Below are 16,762 nucleotides of genomic sequence, written 5' to 3' on the forward strand. Positions count from 1 at the left end.
CCACTGTATTGATAACAGTTAAAAAAAAATATTTTTAAAAGCACCATAATCTCTTATTTATTGTTTATTTATGTCCTTCCCTTAATCCCATTTGATTTATTTCGAATCGGCCACGAACCATTCAACCTTTTGACTAATTTGATTTAGATTGAAAGTAAGTTTTTATGGGAGATAATTCCTACGGCATTTATTATTTTATAGTTTTTATTTTAAGAAGCCAAAGTGTAGTACAACTAGAAATACTTACCTGCCGTAAAACAAGAACTGGATTTCTGCTTGCAGAAACAAAGCAGCAGAAAGATTTATTCCTTAAATTTTGTGTTTTTCTGTGATAAAATAAAATACAAACTGGGAGAAAAGGTCAAAGCGCAGATACAGGAAGACACAGACGAATACACAAAAAGTGGAGAGAGAGAGAGAGAGAGGTGATTGGGTATGGAGATGCTGTGGACATGGCTGCTGAGTTTCTTCTTCATTCTAGCGTTGTTATGCATTCTGGGTTATCAGGTAATTCTTCCTCGATTTTATCCCACTTTTTTTTAATTAATTAAATTATTTTATTTTATTTATTCAAAACTCATTGGATTCACAGACTAGGATCATCTGGGTATTTAGATTTCACCTTTATAATGAAATTAGTTTTTCTTAATTATTTTTTTTAATTTGAAATCAAGTATCTATTCGCATATGTTGTTTTGGATTTTCATGAAACTAGAAAGGGGATTTATCTTTTTATTTGTTCTTTTGAAAATTTCCACAATTTTTGTTATCTTTCGATGTAAGTTGACTTAGAAAGCATGTTGCAGAACTTGCAGGAAGGAATTTTGCAAAACTTGTAAATAAAAAGAAATACTCAATGTGTCAAGGCTGTATTTTTTTCTTCTGTCAAACGATAGTTTTTTTAGATTGGACGTTAGATTAGCCACTGACGGACGGAGTTCTAACCCACTTCCTTATGCAAGGGCTCAACTCTTTTACACTCAATACAGTTTCTTGTCCGAAAGTGTTGATAACTCCTGTTACTACCTACTAGAGTTGTTCTACAAGTCATATTTAGCTATGACACATAAACGGTCTTGCACTGTGTGGTGAATCTGGTTACTTAGTCGCAGTTCTTGAGATTTTTAGATATATGACCCCTGCGAATGTTGAATACAGCTTGTGTGCTTGGTGGACCTCGAGTATGACTACATCAACCCATATGATTCATCATCTCGGATAAACAATGTCATTTTGCCAGAATTTATTATTCAAGGAGTTTTGTGCTTCATTCTTCTTATAGCGCGACATTGGTTCATGCTTTTCATGGCTCTGCCACACCTATATTATAATGTCAATTTGTAAGTTTCTTTCTCGCCCATTACTCAAATGTTGTTGTGTCTAGAATTGTATAACTGACGACCTCTGTGTAATCATAGGGTAGAGCTTAAGTTACATATAAATTTAATGTCAACTACATGGTTATGGTTTTTCTTTTTTGGTATGCCTTTCCATATATCCCGTTAATCTTGAAAGAAAAAAATTGCTCATGGTGGATTATGAATTCATCATTTTGACAAATACTTAACTGAAAAGTGGGAAACTTGAATATGATTATACTATAACTTTGTTCCAAGTGAAGCATGCTACATGGTATGTAAGGCAGCTAGGTAATCAACTGAACACTGTAAGAGAATAGTTGTTACAATAAATGATGGTAGCATTCTGGTGTGTCACTGTAACCCCGTTTACATGTTTTTGGTGAAGAACGGGGAATACAGCCCAAACACAACCCCATTTACATGTTAATAACAAGTTGGGATAAGAATTTTATACTTGATTAAAATTTGGTTTTATTGATATTGACATACGGTCAATTTATGAACTGCCAATATTTTGGGTGAAATCTGGATTTTTAGAATTTCTAGTTCTAATAAGACTGACTGCTCAATATTTTTTGGTGAAATCTGGATCCTTACCATGAACTGTCAATTGGCTGAGAGGCGGTTTGAGAAATTTGTAATATGCTTTAACAAATTAAGTGACATTTCACCACCCCAGATAATGAAATTGTACTTTTTCATAACCTCCCTCCACCTGTTACCCATCCTTTCACTGTGCTCCCTCCCTCCCCCTCTCTATGTCTGCGTGTTGAACAGCACCTTCTGCCATTCATAACCTACCTATATGGATGCTAATTCTCAAACTAAATGCACAATGGTCTCTGGACAGCATCATGTCATAATATAATTTGGATTGCAAATTATAGAGTGCATTAGGAAATTATACTAATATCGGTGTATTTACTGTATTTTTTGATGTTTTGAATGAAGCATGTAAAACTAGACGTGGAACATTCATAATTTCCAAGTTGTAGAGAACACAATTTATTTTTGTTCTTTAAAGCTGGGCAATGATTGATCATGAAAAGAATCATACTATTACAATTTCATATGATTAGGAGAGTAATAATTTTATTCAGAAAACTTCTTTAGATACCACATTAGAGTTTATCATCATATCTGATATGAACTGTGACTCTTTGTAAGGTACATGACGAGACGACACTTGGTAGATGTGACTGAGATCTATAACCAACTGAGCTGGGAGAAAAAGCAACGCTTTCTTAAGATTGGCTATCTTTTGGTCCTATTCATTCTTTCTTTATTCTGGTATTGTTTTTCACTCCCTTAGTAAATTGTTTGTGGCTCTTTTGAAGTACTCTGGTGGTGCTCGGGTGAAATTAAATTTTCCTTTCCTGTAAATATGGTTTAGGTTGCTTTGGAGCATTGGAGACGAATACGAATAACCAGGCATCATTGCTTCCACCAAGCTTTGTCCATTGTAAGCTATATTACTCTTTGATTTCTGTTGTGTTTTGCGGTTAAGAACCCCATAGAAGTGGCTATTGTGCTTTTATTGTCGGGCAAAAGCAGGTTACTTAACTCAGATTCTTTAGGGAATAAGAAGTGGCTATTGCATCATCGGCTTGCTGGTGTAATGTGTGGCTTTCGCCAAAATGTATCTATATTTCACTAGTTGGCATTATTTTGTATTTTGGTCGACCTTCGTAATCTCTTATCAGAACTGTAATCATTTGCATGTCCTGTTTTGAGCTTTGGTTTATGTGGTTGAGATACCAGGTATGGCGTTTTTCATGAATGAAACTAATTACTGTGGCTAATTTCAGGTTTTTATGATGGAGCCAGAGAGACGGACACTCGTGGATATAAAATCAGGACTTGTGCGTAATTCAGCCTGGTTTTGGCACCTGATTTGTTAAAGTTTTTGTGTATATGGTTTCACTCATCCCTTGTACCCATAAATTACAATGTGAAGCAGCATAAGTTACAATGCGGCACAGAAAATTTTTGCATCCTCCTTTACCCTTGACAAATTGATTTGGGAGCCATCCCCTTTTGGGAAATTTTCCTTTCTCTTTTAGTTATGATCTAATTTGAATGAGACAGTGATGGTGCTTGGGCAAAAGTTATTTGCCGGCATTTCATTCCGCCTCGACTATCTATTTTGTTTTGGCCTTTTTTTCACAATAAACTTCCCATCGAGGTTGCACTACAATGATGTGGTATCTATTTGGCTTTTGTTTGTTGTGTTTGTCATGTTTTTTAGGAATCTGTTGCTAATCTTTTTTATGGCTGTCAGTTTCTAAGCATCTTTAGCGGTTAGCATGTTGATTTGGTACGTCTTTGCCCTTTTCATATTCTTTTGTTGTTTTTTCTGGATATTTTTGTGCAGAAGCCCTTTTTCTGTCAGTAGCCCAATTTATGGGTCATTGCGGGTCTTTTTACTAGTTCGGTTATTCAAAAAGCTCGAAACAAGTTCATTTTTCCGGCTCGTTCAATCTCCTACCATCATCTTTGCATGTTTATCATTTTTGAGCTCGTGCATGGCAGGATGTTTATTCATGGATTCTCTCATGGTTTAAATATTATTCAGCCTATTCCTCGCAAGGTACCTATTTTTCTTCCCGTGTTATGGTCTCCTCATTGGTATCCTTGGATTAAACTTAATATGAATGGTTTGTCTAAAAGAAATTCTTGTCCAGCTGCTTGTGGGGGAATTCTTAGGGATTGTCGTGGTCGGTTTCTTGGTGATTTCTATCAGCGTATTAGCCATGGCAATTATTTTTTGCTGATTTTATGCAATTATTATTAGTATAGAATTTGCTTATCAGAGGAGTTGTTGTTGTGTTTGGTTGGAAAGTGACTCTTCTATTGTTATTTTTGTTCTCCATTTGAATGATTTTGATCCTCCTTACTTCTTCGCATGCAATGGTTTACTTGTTTGGGCAACATTCGTGAGACCTTTTACGATTCTCACATTTTTCAAGAGGGGAATGTTGTCGCAGATAGCTTTTGCTAAAATGGCTCGTACACCTCGTAATTGGTTGGGTATGTAATTAGGTGCGTAGCCCACATGAAGGACCTGTACCCGAGATTCCCGGCGTTGCCGGCACCCTCTTCGTTAACCCCGACCTCAAAATGACGTTATATTGGTGTATTGTATTCTGTAAATTTTCTTGACGTCACGGAAGAACTCACAGTGGGTCAGGCCGTCTAAGGATGTTTATGGGTTGGTGTCGAAACGGGCCAGCCCGAGTCTTGATCTCTTTCGATGAAGTCATGCGGTTCTGAGTTTACTTGGTGGGTTTGTGATTGGCGTGGAAAAGGTTGAATGGGGTGTTTGAATTGTTAATCCGGCGAACAATTTCCGAAGCTACAGCGACTGAGGCAATGCCGGAGTCGAGACATTCACCAATTATAGGGACAAATCAATGTCGACAACTCGAAGATGGTGAGGAAGAGGGACTGCGGGACGAGGGACTTGGAGCCAGAGTCGAAGAGGATTTCGGCGACATCAAGAACCTTGGGAGGGCTGGGCGGAGCATCCCCTCCTTTTTTTTTTTTAAATTTTTTCTTGAATTATTTTATTGTCAATTTTAACGAAAACCCATATTTTTACACTAAAAAGTCAATTCTGATACTATTCACTTTACTTTTTTTTTTTGTCCTTATCGTTAAAGCTCAAAGCTTTTAAACTATGTTTATTAGTTTTTCTTTATTTTAATCACATGCCACAAATTTGGATTCTAAATCAACAAAAGATGGGATCCGCGCCAACCATATCATCACTAAATGGCCAATTTAATGAATTGACTAGCTGCTGTTTTACGACTCATCCCTAATTTTTCTGTAATTTTGTCCTCACTAATGTATAATTACCAAAATGCCCTTAGAAGGGCATGTATTGATTTTTGTTGACCTTATTTGTTGTGACATGCATGATGTATTAACTAGTGCATTTGAATAGTACTCGTTGCTACGAACGTAACGAGAATTAGACTTAAACGAAGTTTTTATGGGACTTTAATTGAAAGGGCATTATCAGGAAAATTCATCGATTTCCGAATAAGTCGATTGGCTATTGGGGCAGTTAGTCCCACAAGGAATCTTCTTTTTCTCTCCCTTCTCTCTTTTCCCTGGTTCCTCTCCATAGTGTTCTCTTTCTTTTTTCTCCCGCTTCTTGACAAATTGAGAGAAAAATCGATGAACGATTCCACCATTTCACAGCGAACCTTGATCATCGACCACCACCACCTTCGCCACTCCACCAAGATTATCCGCAGTGATATGATTACTTTGAGATTACTCAGTAATGAAATGAGTATACATTTATACTTGTTATTACTATGAGATTACTTAGTAATAACATAATTATATATTTATACTCTTAGCTTGTCATTACTTCAAGATGACTCAGTAATGACATGATTACACATTTATATTCTCAGCTTGTCATTTCCTCGAGTTTGCTCAGTAATGACATGATTATATTATCTAGCTTCCACTAGTTACGACTAGTGGATGATATTGTATGCTATGCCATTGGTACATATCAACTCAGTATATATGTATCCATCAGCTCTCAGTGTATTTGTGTATATTAATTTTCAATTTTTATGAGATGCTTAGGTTTTCAGAAATTACATGTAGTATTACACATGCTTTCAAAACAAGGAGTTAGCCTGTTTAGAAAATAAATAGTCTTGGAAAACTTTATTTTTTCATCTACTCATATTTTTATGTTTTGCGCCCCCTCATTAATCAGTAGTAGTTGATGTGAGCATCTTCGATTCTAGGCTCTAACCTCCTTATTATTAAGTAGGTTACCTACTCAGCTTTATCAGTAAAACTGGTATCAAACAGCTATGCTTTTGAACTTATGATTATGCATATAACAGAGGGTTAGAGGCCCATCAAGTGTGGCCTTTCGGGGACGTGATGAAATAAATGTGGTTACCTTCAAGTATTTTAGTTTGAGCTTATTCCAATTTTGGGAGACTTTTATTAGTTGATGCATACTGCGGCTCGGTTTGAGTGTTTAGGGTGCGTTTGTTGCACCAGACTGTCGCATACTGGACTAACTTCAGGGACTAAGCTGGACTGACTTAGACTAGACTAAGATGGACTAGCTTAGTGAAGCGTTTGGTGCAGTGTCCAACTAAAAAGCAAAATATAAACAAACTATAATATTATATTATTTAACACTTATCTAATAATATTTTATTATTTTATCTAATAATATTAATTTAACCCTTTTCTTTCTTTTTTCCCACCCTACCTCTCTCTGGAACCTTCTCCCATCTCTTCCCTCTGACTCCATCCATTCTCTCTGACTCCATCCATTGTCTCCTTTCCTCCTTGTATTTCTTGCAAAACGCAGTCTTTCAAAACAAGGTCATGGTAGATCTTTCAAGACAAGCGCATCCCTTTCACCCTATTCCTGCCATTAGGCATCTCCACCTTCCTCACCCTTTTTCTCCCAAAAATTTTCGAATCTCTCTCCTCCCTCTGATACATGCGTCGGCTTCTCCGTCTGCAATTCCAGAACGAGATAGCCATCTCAGAATTTTCTGGGAAAAAGGAAGAATGCTTGCTGATCAGCTTCTCCCATTGTTGTTATTGTTTTGCATTTTTTTTTTTTGAATTTTGGTGGTTCGATTTTGAGATTTTGGCAGTGGGAGAAGCTGATTTGGGGGTGGGTAAACAGAGACGAAGCAGCATACAGACGATGTAGTGTAAAAAGGAAGCAGATTTGGAGACGGGACTAACAATCCCATACATTTCGGGGGGACTTGACAAGACTATCTAGCGAAGGACTTAATCGGGACGAATCCGACTTAGTCTCATTAACGCTAGTCCTTCTTCACACCAAACACGGCTTAGCAATCCTAATTAAGCCAGTCCAATCCAACGAGGTTTAGTGAGGGCAAACAAACGCCCCCTTAGTGTATAATAAAATGGAATAATAAGTAAACGTATGCGAATGAAATATTTTAAGGAAAACTAATGAAAAGGGCTTGAAAACTTTGAGTTTTAATGATAAGGACAAAATAAAAGGTAAAGTGAATAGTACCAGGATTGACTTTTTAGTGTGAAAATGTGGTTTTTCGTTAAAGTGAACAGTACGAAGAGTTTTCGTTAAAGTTCCCAATATTTTAAAGGGAACTTTAACGAAAAGCTCCCGGTACTGTTTATTTTAACGAAAAACCACATTTTTGCACTAAAAAGTCAATCCTGGTACTATTCACTTTACCCTTTATTTTGTCCTTATCATTAAAACTCAAAGTTTTCAAGGCCTTTTCATTAGTTTTCTTATTTTAAATGTGTGAGGTTGCAATTAAACGCAAAGCTGAGGAGCAAAACGTAATTTAACCTTAACAAAACCCTAGCCGCGGTTTGATCCCTCTACATCCTCCTCCTTCCATCTCTCTGCAAATCTTCATCTGCGATTGCTGGCAACTGGGTTTGACAAAAAATCTAATCTAACCATAACCAAAGCATATCATTCCTCCTCTTCAATCACCTCCCTTGACATCACCGATCACTCCTTCTCCTCTTTGATTTGAACAGCGTCATCGCCGTCAATAACAGCGAATTTGATGATCTATTCATCGCCATATCGTCGGAGCTAACCGATTTGGAACCGATTTGAACCGAAAAGTCGGTGAGCGACTCAGTCGTTATCGGATTCGGTTGTAGAATTGGGCATTACCGAAGCCCTCGATTCTGCAGTCGGTTCGTTGATTGTCAATGGTTTGTCTTTGATCTTTGATATATTGCTTTCTTGTTGATGTTATGGTGCATTGTTTGGTACTTCTTCAAAGTTCTTACCGTGTGGATGCGTGTTTAATTTTTGTTAGCGTTTAGGATGCCTGTGATAGATGTTGTAGATTTATCTAGTGACGATGAAGTTGGGGAGAGAGAGGAGGTGGATGTGAAACCTGTTAAGTTGGAGCCAGGTCTCATTGGAATGCAATTGCAGCGGAATGACAAGCCTAAAGCTCGAATAGCGAAGCATAAAATATCGAAAAACCCGCATGGGATTCGAGAATCTGAAGAAAAAAGGAGCTCAAATGCTTTAAGTCCCGGTCATAGTAGCTCTAGTATATTAGACCAGGGGCAGTCTCCGGTGGATGATACCGGCGTCTCTTCTACATCAACTTTCAGTCCGGCACCGCTTTGCCGGCAGTTTTGGAAAGCTGGGAGCTATAATGACGCTGTTGGTTCTAAAGTCGCATTTCAAAGTACTCTACTATCTACTGTTATATTTTTGTTGTTTTTGAACTTGATTACGTCCGGAATTTCACTAATAATGTTTACATAACATTCCTTAGATGGCAAAAACTATCTACATGTCCATCCTATGTTCCTTCATTCAAATGCCACTTCGCATAAATGGGCGTTTGGCGGTATGTTCAATCTCATTTCATCTCTTCTTTCTGTATGTGATTAGTGAATTCAATCTTACTACTTTCTCCCTGTTTTCAGCCATTGCAGAACTACTTGACAATGCAGTTGATGAGGTAAGTTATGAATCTTTATATTTTACTGTTTCTATCTCCCCGCACTAGTCGAGAATAATAGCTTCTTTGAGGAGTTCCATGATAATTATGTTAGGTGGAGTTCAATATTTCAGTAGGATCTTTCGTAGTTTTCTGAAGTTTGTGAGCAGGCGATGGGTTCCTGTTCATGATATTTGCTCACCTTTTGTTTTGTTTATTTTTTTATGGATTTTCCCTTGGATGTTATTGTGTTTTTGCCTAGTTTGACCTATCTTATCATGCTTTTCATTCCATTCTCTTTCGTTGTTATTTTGGATAGATACAAAATGGGGCCACTTTTGTCATTGTAGATAAAATCTTGAATCCAAGGGATGGAAGTCCGGCATTGTTAATTCAAGGTATTGTATATATGCACAGGAGTTTTTATTTTTATCTTTGTCAAAATCTTCAATATTCAAGTGTATTTAGCTGACTTTTGGTTCCAAAATTTGATACTTTATATCTAGATGATGGTAGTGGGATGGACCCTGAAGCCATGCGGCGTTGTATGAGTTTTGGGTTTTCAGATAAGAAGTCAAAATCAGCCATTGGACAATGTATAAGTTTTACCATTCACTCTAAATTCTGTTTTACTATCTCCTTTGGCATTTATTGGTTGACTTGTAGCTTTCCAGATGGAAATGGTTTCAAGACTAGTACCATGAGACTTGGCGCGGATGTTATTGTTTTCAGTCGCCACCAGGATACAAGGTTTCATCCCAATAGTTATATTATTTGTGTTTTCATAAGTGGCCCAGAAACATGTAATTGGTGATCTGAAAGTGTTTGGACATGTGTACTTTCCATTGCATATTAAAGAGAAAAGGAATATTTCTGGAATTCTGCACTAGTACTGATTCTCTTTTTCTATTTCCTGCCCGGGGGGCGGGGGAGGGTGTGGTGGGGCGATAGAGGACAATGTTAGGAGGATCAGTAAAATGACTGTTGAAACATTCAAAGATCATTTTTTTTTTTGTGATAGATGAACTCTTTTAGTCCATGAGTTCATTTGAGTGTAAAGAAATTGGGAAATGTTTTAGTTCATACAATTTTTTGATTCATATGGATGTCTTTATGTTTGTTTCCTGGTTATTCTGCTGTGCTGTTTGTTAATTTAATCTTTGTTTTTACGCTTTGCTGCTGGACTTGTTTGAGTAGTTTTTGTTAAAATGAACCACCACCGCCACTGTATGTATTAATTACATTTCTAAATGTAACTGATGAGCTCTGAATGTGGTATAGGAAATCCTTATGACAATCCTTTTCCTGGTTATTCTGCTGTGCTGTTTGTTAATTTAATGTTTGTTTTTACACTTTGCTGCTGGACTTGTTTGAGTAGTTTTTGTTAAAGTGAACCACCAATGTATATGTTAATCCAGCTTTAAAGTTTATACTTTTGTGTTAAGTTGATGTGGTTGTTTCCCTATTTCGTTGGACAGGACATTGACTCAAAGCATTGGTCTCCTCTCTTATACATTCTTGGCACGAACAGGCCATGACAGAATAGTAGTACCGATGGTGAGTTTTGTTGCTCGAGCATCTGATTGTGTTAGAGTGCTTATCCTCCTGTTATATAATCCGTGTGATAGAAATAAAACAGAATGCAAAATGTTGTTTATTGTTGTATAGGTCTTCGGTTTATGTATGATGTCTGTTGCAATGCCCTTTTAATGTACTTGCAACATGAACTGAATACGATGGAGCTTATGCACTAGATCTCAATTGTTTTGTTGTTTTTGGTTCCATGGGCTGTTGAAACGCTGCTTGTCATTTATGCCAATCCCTCAATTAATTTACTCCTAGATATAGTATCCTTGAGTAACAGCTCATGTCCATTGCAGGTGGATTATGAATTCAACACATTAACTAATAAATTAGAAGTTATGCATGGGAAGGAACATTTTATGTCTAATCTTTCCATGCTGCTACAATGGTCCCCATATTCAACTGAGGCTGATCTTCTAAAGCAGGTGATTCATAAAATATGTTTTTTTTTTTTTTTATTTATTTATTTTTTATCTGTATGTGATGTATTATGTGTATAAGATTCATGAGATCCTGCAAGTGTGGGCAACCGGCCACTCAGATTTGTACTCACAAGATTGCACTTAAGGAGTTTTTTTTTTCCTTATCTTTCTGTATATTTGTAATATGATTAGATATTATTACTCTTGATGGTGTATGGTTTAGAGGTCATCTGATTTTGAAAGTTAATCTAAGCCTTAACAAAGAAGCCATTCCTTTCTTTCTATATTTATTGTGTATTTGTCAAAACAAAACAAACAAAATAGGGGCTAGGGATAGAACAGAAGGGTTAAAAAAACTTAAAGCAAGAAGAACTCACCTGCTTAGCGCCAGACCATGAAAAAGAAAGAACTTGATGCATGAACAAGGGATTAATAGATTTGATTGTTATTTAACCTGTTTTTCAAAATATATATAATATATTATGTGTTATTGCAATTTCATTTCCTTATTCATATCCTAGTCTTTGGAGACTTTCTGCATTGTGTCATATTGTATAATCCCCCATCAAGACCAGATATTGTATATCCCACTAACTTGTATTGTGCAGCTTAGGTCTGAATATGGTATGCATACGCGTTAATTTAAGGTTACTTTTATTTGAAATCTACTGGAAATATGGACAATTTCACCTACTCTAAGTGAACAGGTGGTATCACTACTAAATTCCATTGGTGTTTCATGCTATTTGGATGGCTTTCATAGTTCTTTATGTCAAGCTTTGCTGATACATATGTTCATCTGAGTTTGATCTATTTTCATTTGCTCTTGAGATGACAGTTTAATGACATTGGAGCTCATGGTACAAAAGTTATTGTCTATAATTTGTGGTTCAGTGATGATGGGAATCTGGAGCTAGACTTTGATACAGATCCTGAGGTTGACAATTCTTTCATATCATGTGCTTTTCTAGTTTCTTCTGAAATGTAATTTGTACTCATCTGTTGAGGTGGCTTTCTGTGACTTGTGTTGCAGGACATTCGCATTAGTGGGGATACCAAAAAAGTTGACACTAAATTTAAGACAGTAAATGAAGAGCACATTGCAAACCGTTTCCGTTTTTCTCTCCGTGTAATACTTTGTAGCATATGCATAATTGATTTATATATACAAAAATGTGTTTTAGCAGAATTTGATAGTTTCCTTATGCTTCACAGGTATACTTGTCCATCTTGTACTTGCGGATACCACAAACCTTTCAAATAGTACTTCGAGGGCGAGTTGTTGAGCATCATAACATTGCAAATGATCTAAAGTTTCCAGAATTTATCTTGTATAAACCTCAAAGTGGAGGTTCTGTGGAGGTTATACTGAATTTTTAAACATTTCTAATTGTGGTTTTACTGCTAAATGAATATTTTCCATCAGGAAAAATTGAGTTGTTATTTACCTTTTGAATTATTCCCATCTGTTTGCTCTTTCCTTAACTTTGTAGTGGATTCCCCATGCAGGGTCAAGTTATTACGACAATTGGATTTCTTAAAGAAGCTCCACATGTCAGTTTCCATGGTTTCAATGTGTATCACAAAAATCGTCTAATACTGGTTTGTTTTCCTTGCTGATTTGACATTCTGCTGATGCTGCTTGCTATCAATTAATTTTGAGGAGAATATTTATTTTGTTCTACACTATATTTTATTTTTGGACCAGTACAAGAATGTTCATACTGGCACACATGCAGAGAAATGCATGCATACACTGTAGGATTATATGTATCACAAAACCATCTAATACAGCTAACTTCAGAAATTGTACTTTCTGCTGGCGGTGTTGGCTATCAACGTAATTTTGAGGAACCATTTTCAATTTATGTTCCCACTATCTTTACTCCCGCACTCACATACACATATGCCTCCCTCACTCTCTCCTTGAATGTTTCTAGTTGGTCATTTATATTGTCACTACATGTATAATATAACTACTGCTGGTGGGAGAACACAAATTTTCTGTCTCAAAGATTGTAAGATCAAGACAGCCTTAGGAATGTATGTCTTGCCCTGGGGAACTGGTTTATGTTTTAGTATACAACAACAACAACAATGCCATATCCCACTAAGTGGGGTTGGCTATATGAATCCTAGAACACTACTGCATTCGGTTTTTGCACCTCTTCCGTTAGCTCCAAGTACTCCATGTCTTTTCTTAGAGTCTCTTTCCAAGTCTTCCTAGGTCTTCCTCTACTCCTTTTGCCCTGAACCTCTGTCTCATAGTTGCATCTTCTAACCGGAGCATGTATAGGTCTTCGGTTTATGTTTTGGTATAATGTTTGCTTAATGGATAGGGGTGTGCTTCTGAAAAAAAGATGTGAAAACTTTTTGAAATGCGTACATAGTCTATTCCACATATGTAAAGCCTAAAAGCTTCTATTCAATGATTTTGTTTTTCAACTGTCTTCTCTTCTTTTGCAGCCTTATTGGCAGGTTGTGAGCTATTCAGACAGTAGGGGTCGGGGGGTGGTTGGTAACAACCTGCTAAATCACTCTTTTTATTGGGCTCTTTTTCTTTTTGTGCGTCGGTCATTATAGGCTAATATTTCATTGGCTACTCTTTAGGTGTTCTGGAAGCAAATTTTGTTGAGCCGAGTCACAACAAGCAAGATTTTGAGAAAACTAATCTTTTTCAGAAACTTGAAGTTCGCTTAAAGGAGATGACGTGGGAATACTGGTAATCTATTTTCCAATAGTAATCGTCTTTATTTTTTATGTTTGGTTTGGGTCTTTGAAATTCGATGATAGAAAAAAGCTTCATTTTACTCATGTCTCTTCCATTTTGTGTAAAATGGGTAACTTTGCACAACCGAATAAATTTGATTGTTTTCCTTTACTTTTATGTATCATTGTGATGAACTTGATACAAAACTTGCAATTGATTTATTTGAGCCATGAAGCTGTTTGGCTGTTTGTAATATTAATATAGAATGATCAGCTGGCTTGTATTAGAACTCACATGGGGACCCATATATGTAGCCCTCATCCATGTCAATTTTACATGTAACTGGTACTGGTATGGCCACTGGATGCTTCAACTACATGTAAAATCCAACAACGCACCGACATGGGACTTAACCTGCATCATTCATACATGAGCCTATACTGCATTACTGTTTCTTTGCAAATGTCTTTTGAAAAAAAAAAAATGGTGGCTGCTATTTACCTGATGCATTGTATCGAACTTTGGCAGGGATTATCATTGTGGGTTAATTGGGTATCAGGTAAAGAAGAAACTTGCGTCACAGGTTTCATCTGGTCCTAAGATTACCCAACAGGTTTCATCTAATGGTGCGCCACCTAGTGGTGTTCAACATGTCAGATTGGGTCAAAGTTTCCCTGCTGTTGGTAGTAAAAAGGAGTCACTTGGAAGATCTGAACAAGGTAGCTGCTTGAGTTGAGATCAGTTTTTTCTTGATTAATCTTACTGACTGGTGATGGTGCCTTTTGTTGTAGTGGGAGGGATGAAGAGGAAGGAACATGGTGATATTCTATCGGTCAAAAATGTTAAAGTGGCCAAGGTGGTTAACGAGAAGAGTCAGAATGTACAGGTCAGTGGCAACTTGTTTAAATTGTCACTCTTCCATCCTTGTGGAAAAAAGTGTGTCAGTGTATATTGGATATGCCAGCTTATTTATTTTGAGTTTCGATTGGCTATGGGAGAACTAGAAATAAATGTAAAACTCATTGTTATTTCTGTGTTAAGTTGGTTTTGTGTGTTTTACTAAGAATTATGTACGTTAGCCAGTGTAATCATGATGACATCGGGTCACTCCAGTCTATTAAGATATGTGTGTGCCCTGTTTTTTAGATTATGGACTCATTTTTGCTCTCAAGATATTCAAATGAAAATATTAAGTCTCTGATTTTTTATTTTTTTTATTTTTTTATGCATTGTATTTTCTGTAGCTGGTGAGTCCTACTGGAGACCAGCGGAAAGATCAAGAAGCTGTAAATTTGATGCACGAGAACAAAAAGCTTCGAGCTGAGTAAGTACATGATTACCTGCTTCATTATGCTGATTCCATCACTTGAACAATCATTTTTTTTGGCAAATTAAGAGAGTTTACTTCCTGAATATTTTAAAGGTTCTTAGCTGTTTGTTTCACCTTGTCAGCTGCTTGGAATATGAGAAGAGGAATGAAGAACTTAATCTCAAGGTACGAAAATTACACTGAATAATTACTTTAATCGAGTATTTAGTTTTTGTACTTGCGTCCTTAATTTTCTTTTTGTTGTTCTCAACTGTCTGAAAAAATGCAAAGCTTGAGAATTAGGATTCTTGATGCACTTCTCAATCCAAATGTTTTCAATGGTCACCTACACATGTATACTTGAAGGCTCAAAGCTATTCTAGGGATCAGTTACTTTGGCATTCGGCCTGTTCTTTTAGTCTTGGAAAAGAGAAATAGGCTTTGGTTTGATATCTGCATTTGCAAATCTGCTTTAGATATGTATCGGGAGAATTGCATACTCCAGACTTTCAGGATGGTTTTACGTTTTTACTTAGTCTACGAAAGCACACGTATCTGTGCTTCCCTACGGCCTCTTGCCTGATCTTCTCCACCATTGTATGAAATTAATACCAAGAAAATCTTAAGAGTTTACCTTGCTTAGTTGTGAAACTGAAAGGTTGTACATTATGTCCGCCATCATCTGAACCTTAACTATTGTTAATTGTGCAGGCGACACAGCTTAGAAATGCAATAAAAGAGCTCGATGACGAATACTCTCGGATGATGGCTGAATTAGAAGCTTTGGAGGCTGTCAAGGAAGAAAAGGGAATATAAATGTAAATAGTGTGTTGTATCAGCAATTCTTTCATTTGTTAAACCTTGCTGTACCATGTATGCATAGGTCGGTGTAGCCTTCAGTTTTCAACCCTTAGGATGATTCGTTGCAGCTGAAACCTAGGGTCTGTAATTTTTTCGTTTTGTTTTCTAATTGTACCGCCGCTCCCTTTGCGCTTTCCAATGGAAGTTTGTATCGAGTTTTACTGATGAATTGGAGCCTAGAGCCTGCTAATTTCACATCTAGAAAGCAAGTAGCTTTTCTGTCAACAATATTTTCTGTCTTGCTGCACTGCCAGATGTTTTTGCCGTTTCGACTTGGTTTTCGAGTTTAGTGGATCATATGTATTAACTCATGGATAGTTTAGCTGCGCGCAGCCCCTTTCTATCACTGTTAATGTGGTTGTTTAATAATACTCCATGCATGCATATTTATCGCGTAAAGGTCTGGAGAGACCGTGCTCGAAATTTGTATTAACGCACAAAAAACAGGTGAATTTGCCGTAGAACTTTCGAATCCATTTCGTACGCATTTTTCTATGGCTGATGCCGATCATGTGTGCAGATTTCCTGGATTTGTGTCAAAATTAGGGCCAAGTTGTTGGACTTAATTATGCAAGTAGAGTGAAATATAATCATCCGAAACGGAGAAATTACTGAATCCTTTGTTCCAGCCCTGGAATTAGACAAGGAGACCCCTATGTGTATATATATTTTTTATGTATGGAGAAACGGGCGCCACCGTCGCTACAGTTGTGGATGCATTTCAAATCGCTGTGACATCCACTGTTGATGTATCCCCATCGGCGAGATATATAGTATAGATATACCCCAATCGTCGGAACTCATCTTTTGTCACATAAACTTTATCATCATTGTCCTTCTTGATGCTCTTAAGCGTGACGATAATGATGAAACCTTTGGACTCTAATTTCTGAGCGCCCATGGGAAAGCCCGATCCATTGGAATTAGACCCGGCAGTTTCTTACATGACACAAAAATAACAGGTTTTAGGTTAACACGATAACTAATCGGGTCATTATCAGGTGACCTGTTTCGACCCGTTAAGAAAAATA

At 36.9% G+C, this 16,762-nt stretch overlaps 2 protein-coding genes across 3 annotated transcripts; both read left to right on the plus strand.

The window, feature by feature from the left end:
- Nucleotides 1-209: 209 nt before the first annotated feature.
- LOC126628812 (protein cornichon homolog 4-like) lies at nt 210-3,406 on the plus strand. The gene is made up of 5 exons (XM_050298651.1): nt 210-507; nt 1,159-1,340; nt 2,529-2,651; nt 2,755-2,823; nt 3,170-3,406. The coding sequence occupies exons 1-4, from the start codon at nt 436-438 to the stop codon at nt 2,786-2,788; spliced, it is 411 nt and encodes a 136-aa protein (XP_050154608.1). The 5' UTR covers nt 210-435; the 3' UTR covers nt 2,789-2,823; nt 3,170-3,406.
- A 4,326-nt stretch (nt 3,407-7,732) lies between these two features.
- LOC126628811 (protein MICRORCHIDIA 6) lies at nt 7,733-15,959 on the plus strand. Of its 2 annotated transcripts, none has more exons than XM_050298649.1 (20): nt 7,733-8,096; nt 8,204-8,587; nt 8,678-8,752; nt 8,832-8,866; nt 9,165-9,243; nt 9,352-9,441; nt 9,520-9,595; nt 10,324-10,402; nt 10,726-10,854; nt 11,690-11,788; nt 11,885-11,980; nt 12,067-12,213; nt 12,361-12,453; nt 13,318-13,369; nt 13,462-13,573; nt 14,090-14,280; nt 14,353-14,447; nt 14,806-14,885; nt 15,014-15,056; nt 15,582-15,959. In XM_050298649.1, the coding sequence occupies exons 2-20, from the start codon at nt 8,212-8,214 to the stop codon at nt 15,684-15,686; spliced, it is 2,052 nt and encodes a 683-aa protein (XP_050154606.1). In that variant the 5' UTR covers nt 7,733-8,096; nt 8,204-8,211; the 3' UTR covers nt 15,687-15,959. The 2 variants fall into 2 exon arrangements, with proteins under 2 accessions (XP_050154606.1, XP_050154607.1); XM_050298650.1 differs by having other exon boundaries at nt 8,211-8,587.
- The last annotated feature ends 803 nt before the right edge of the window (nt 15,960-16,762 follow it).

Source organism: Malus sylvestris, chromosome 7 (assembly GCF_916048215.2).
Source record: "Malus sylvestris chromosome 7, drMalSylv7.2, whole genome shotgun sequence".
Lineage (NCBI taxonomy): Eukaryota > Viridiplantae > Streptophyta > Magnoliopsida > Rosales > Rosaceae > Malus > Malus sylvestris.

What these genes read in the sequence shown, in the direction of transcription:
- LOC126628812 (XM_050298651.1), top strand. Translation starts at nt 436, where the DNA reads ATGGAGATGCTGTGGACATGGCTGCTGAGTTTCTTCTTCATTCTAGCG. An exon ending in TATGCATTCTGGGTTATCAG is followed by an intron (nt 508 to 1,158) that starts GTAATTCTTCCT and finishes TGTTGAATACAG; the next exon opens with CTTGTGTGCTTGGTGGACCT. An exon ending in CTATATTATAATGTCAATTT is followed by an intron (nt 1,341 to 2,528) that starts GTAAGTTTCTTT and finishes ACTCTTTGTAAG; the next exon opens with GTACATGACGAGACGACACT.
- LOC126628811 (XM_050298649.1), top strand. Translation starts at nt 8,212, where the DNA reads ATGCCTGTGATAGATGTTGTAGATTTATCTAGTGACGATGAAGTTGGG. An exon ending in ACAGAATAGTAGTACCGATG is followed by an intron (nt 10,403 to 10,725) that starts GTGAGTTTTGTT and finishes TGTCCATTGCAG; the next exon opens with GTGGATTATGAATTCAACAC. An exon ending in AAAGTGGAGGTTCTGTGGAG is followed by an intron (nt 12,214 to 12,360) that starts GTTATACTGAAT and finishes TTCCCCATGCAG; the next exon opens with GGTCAAGTTATTACGACAAT.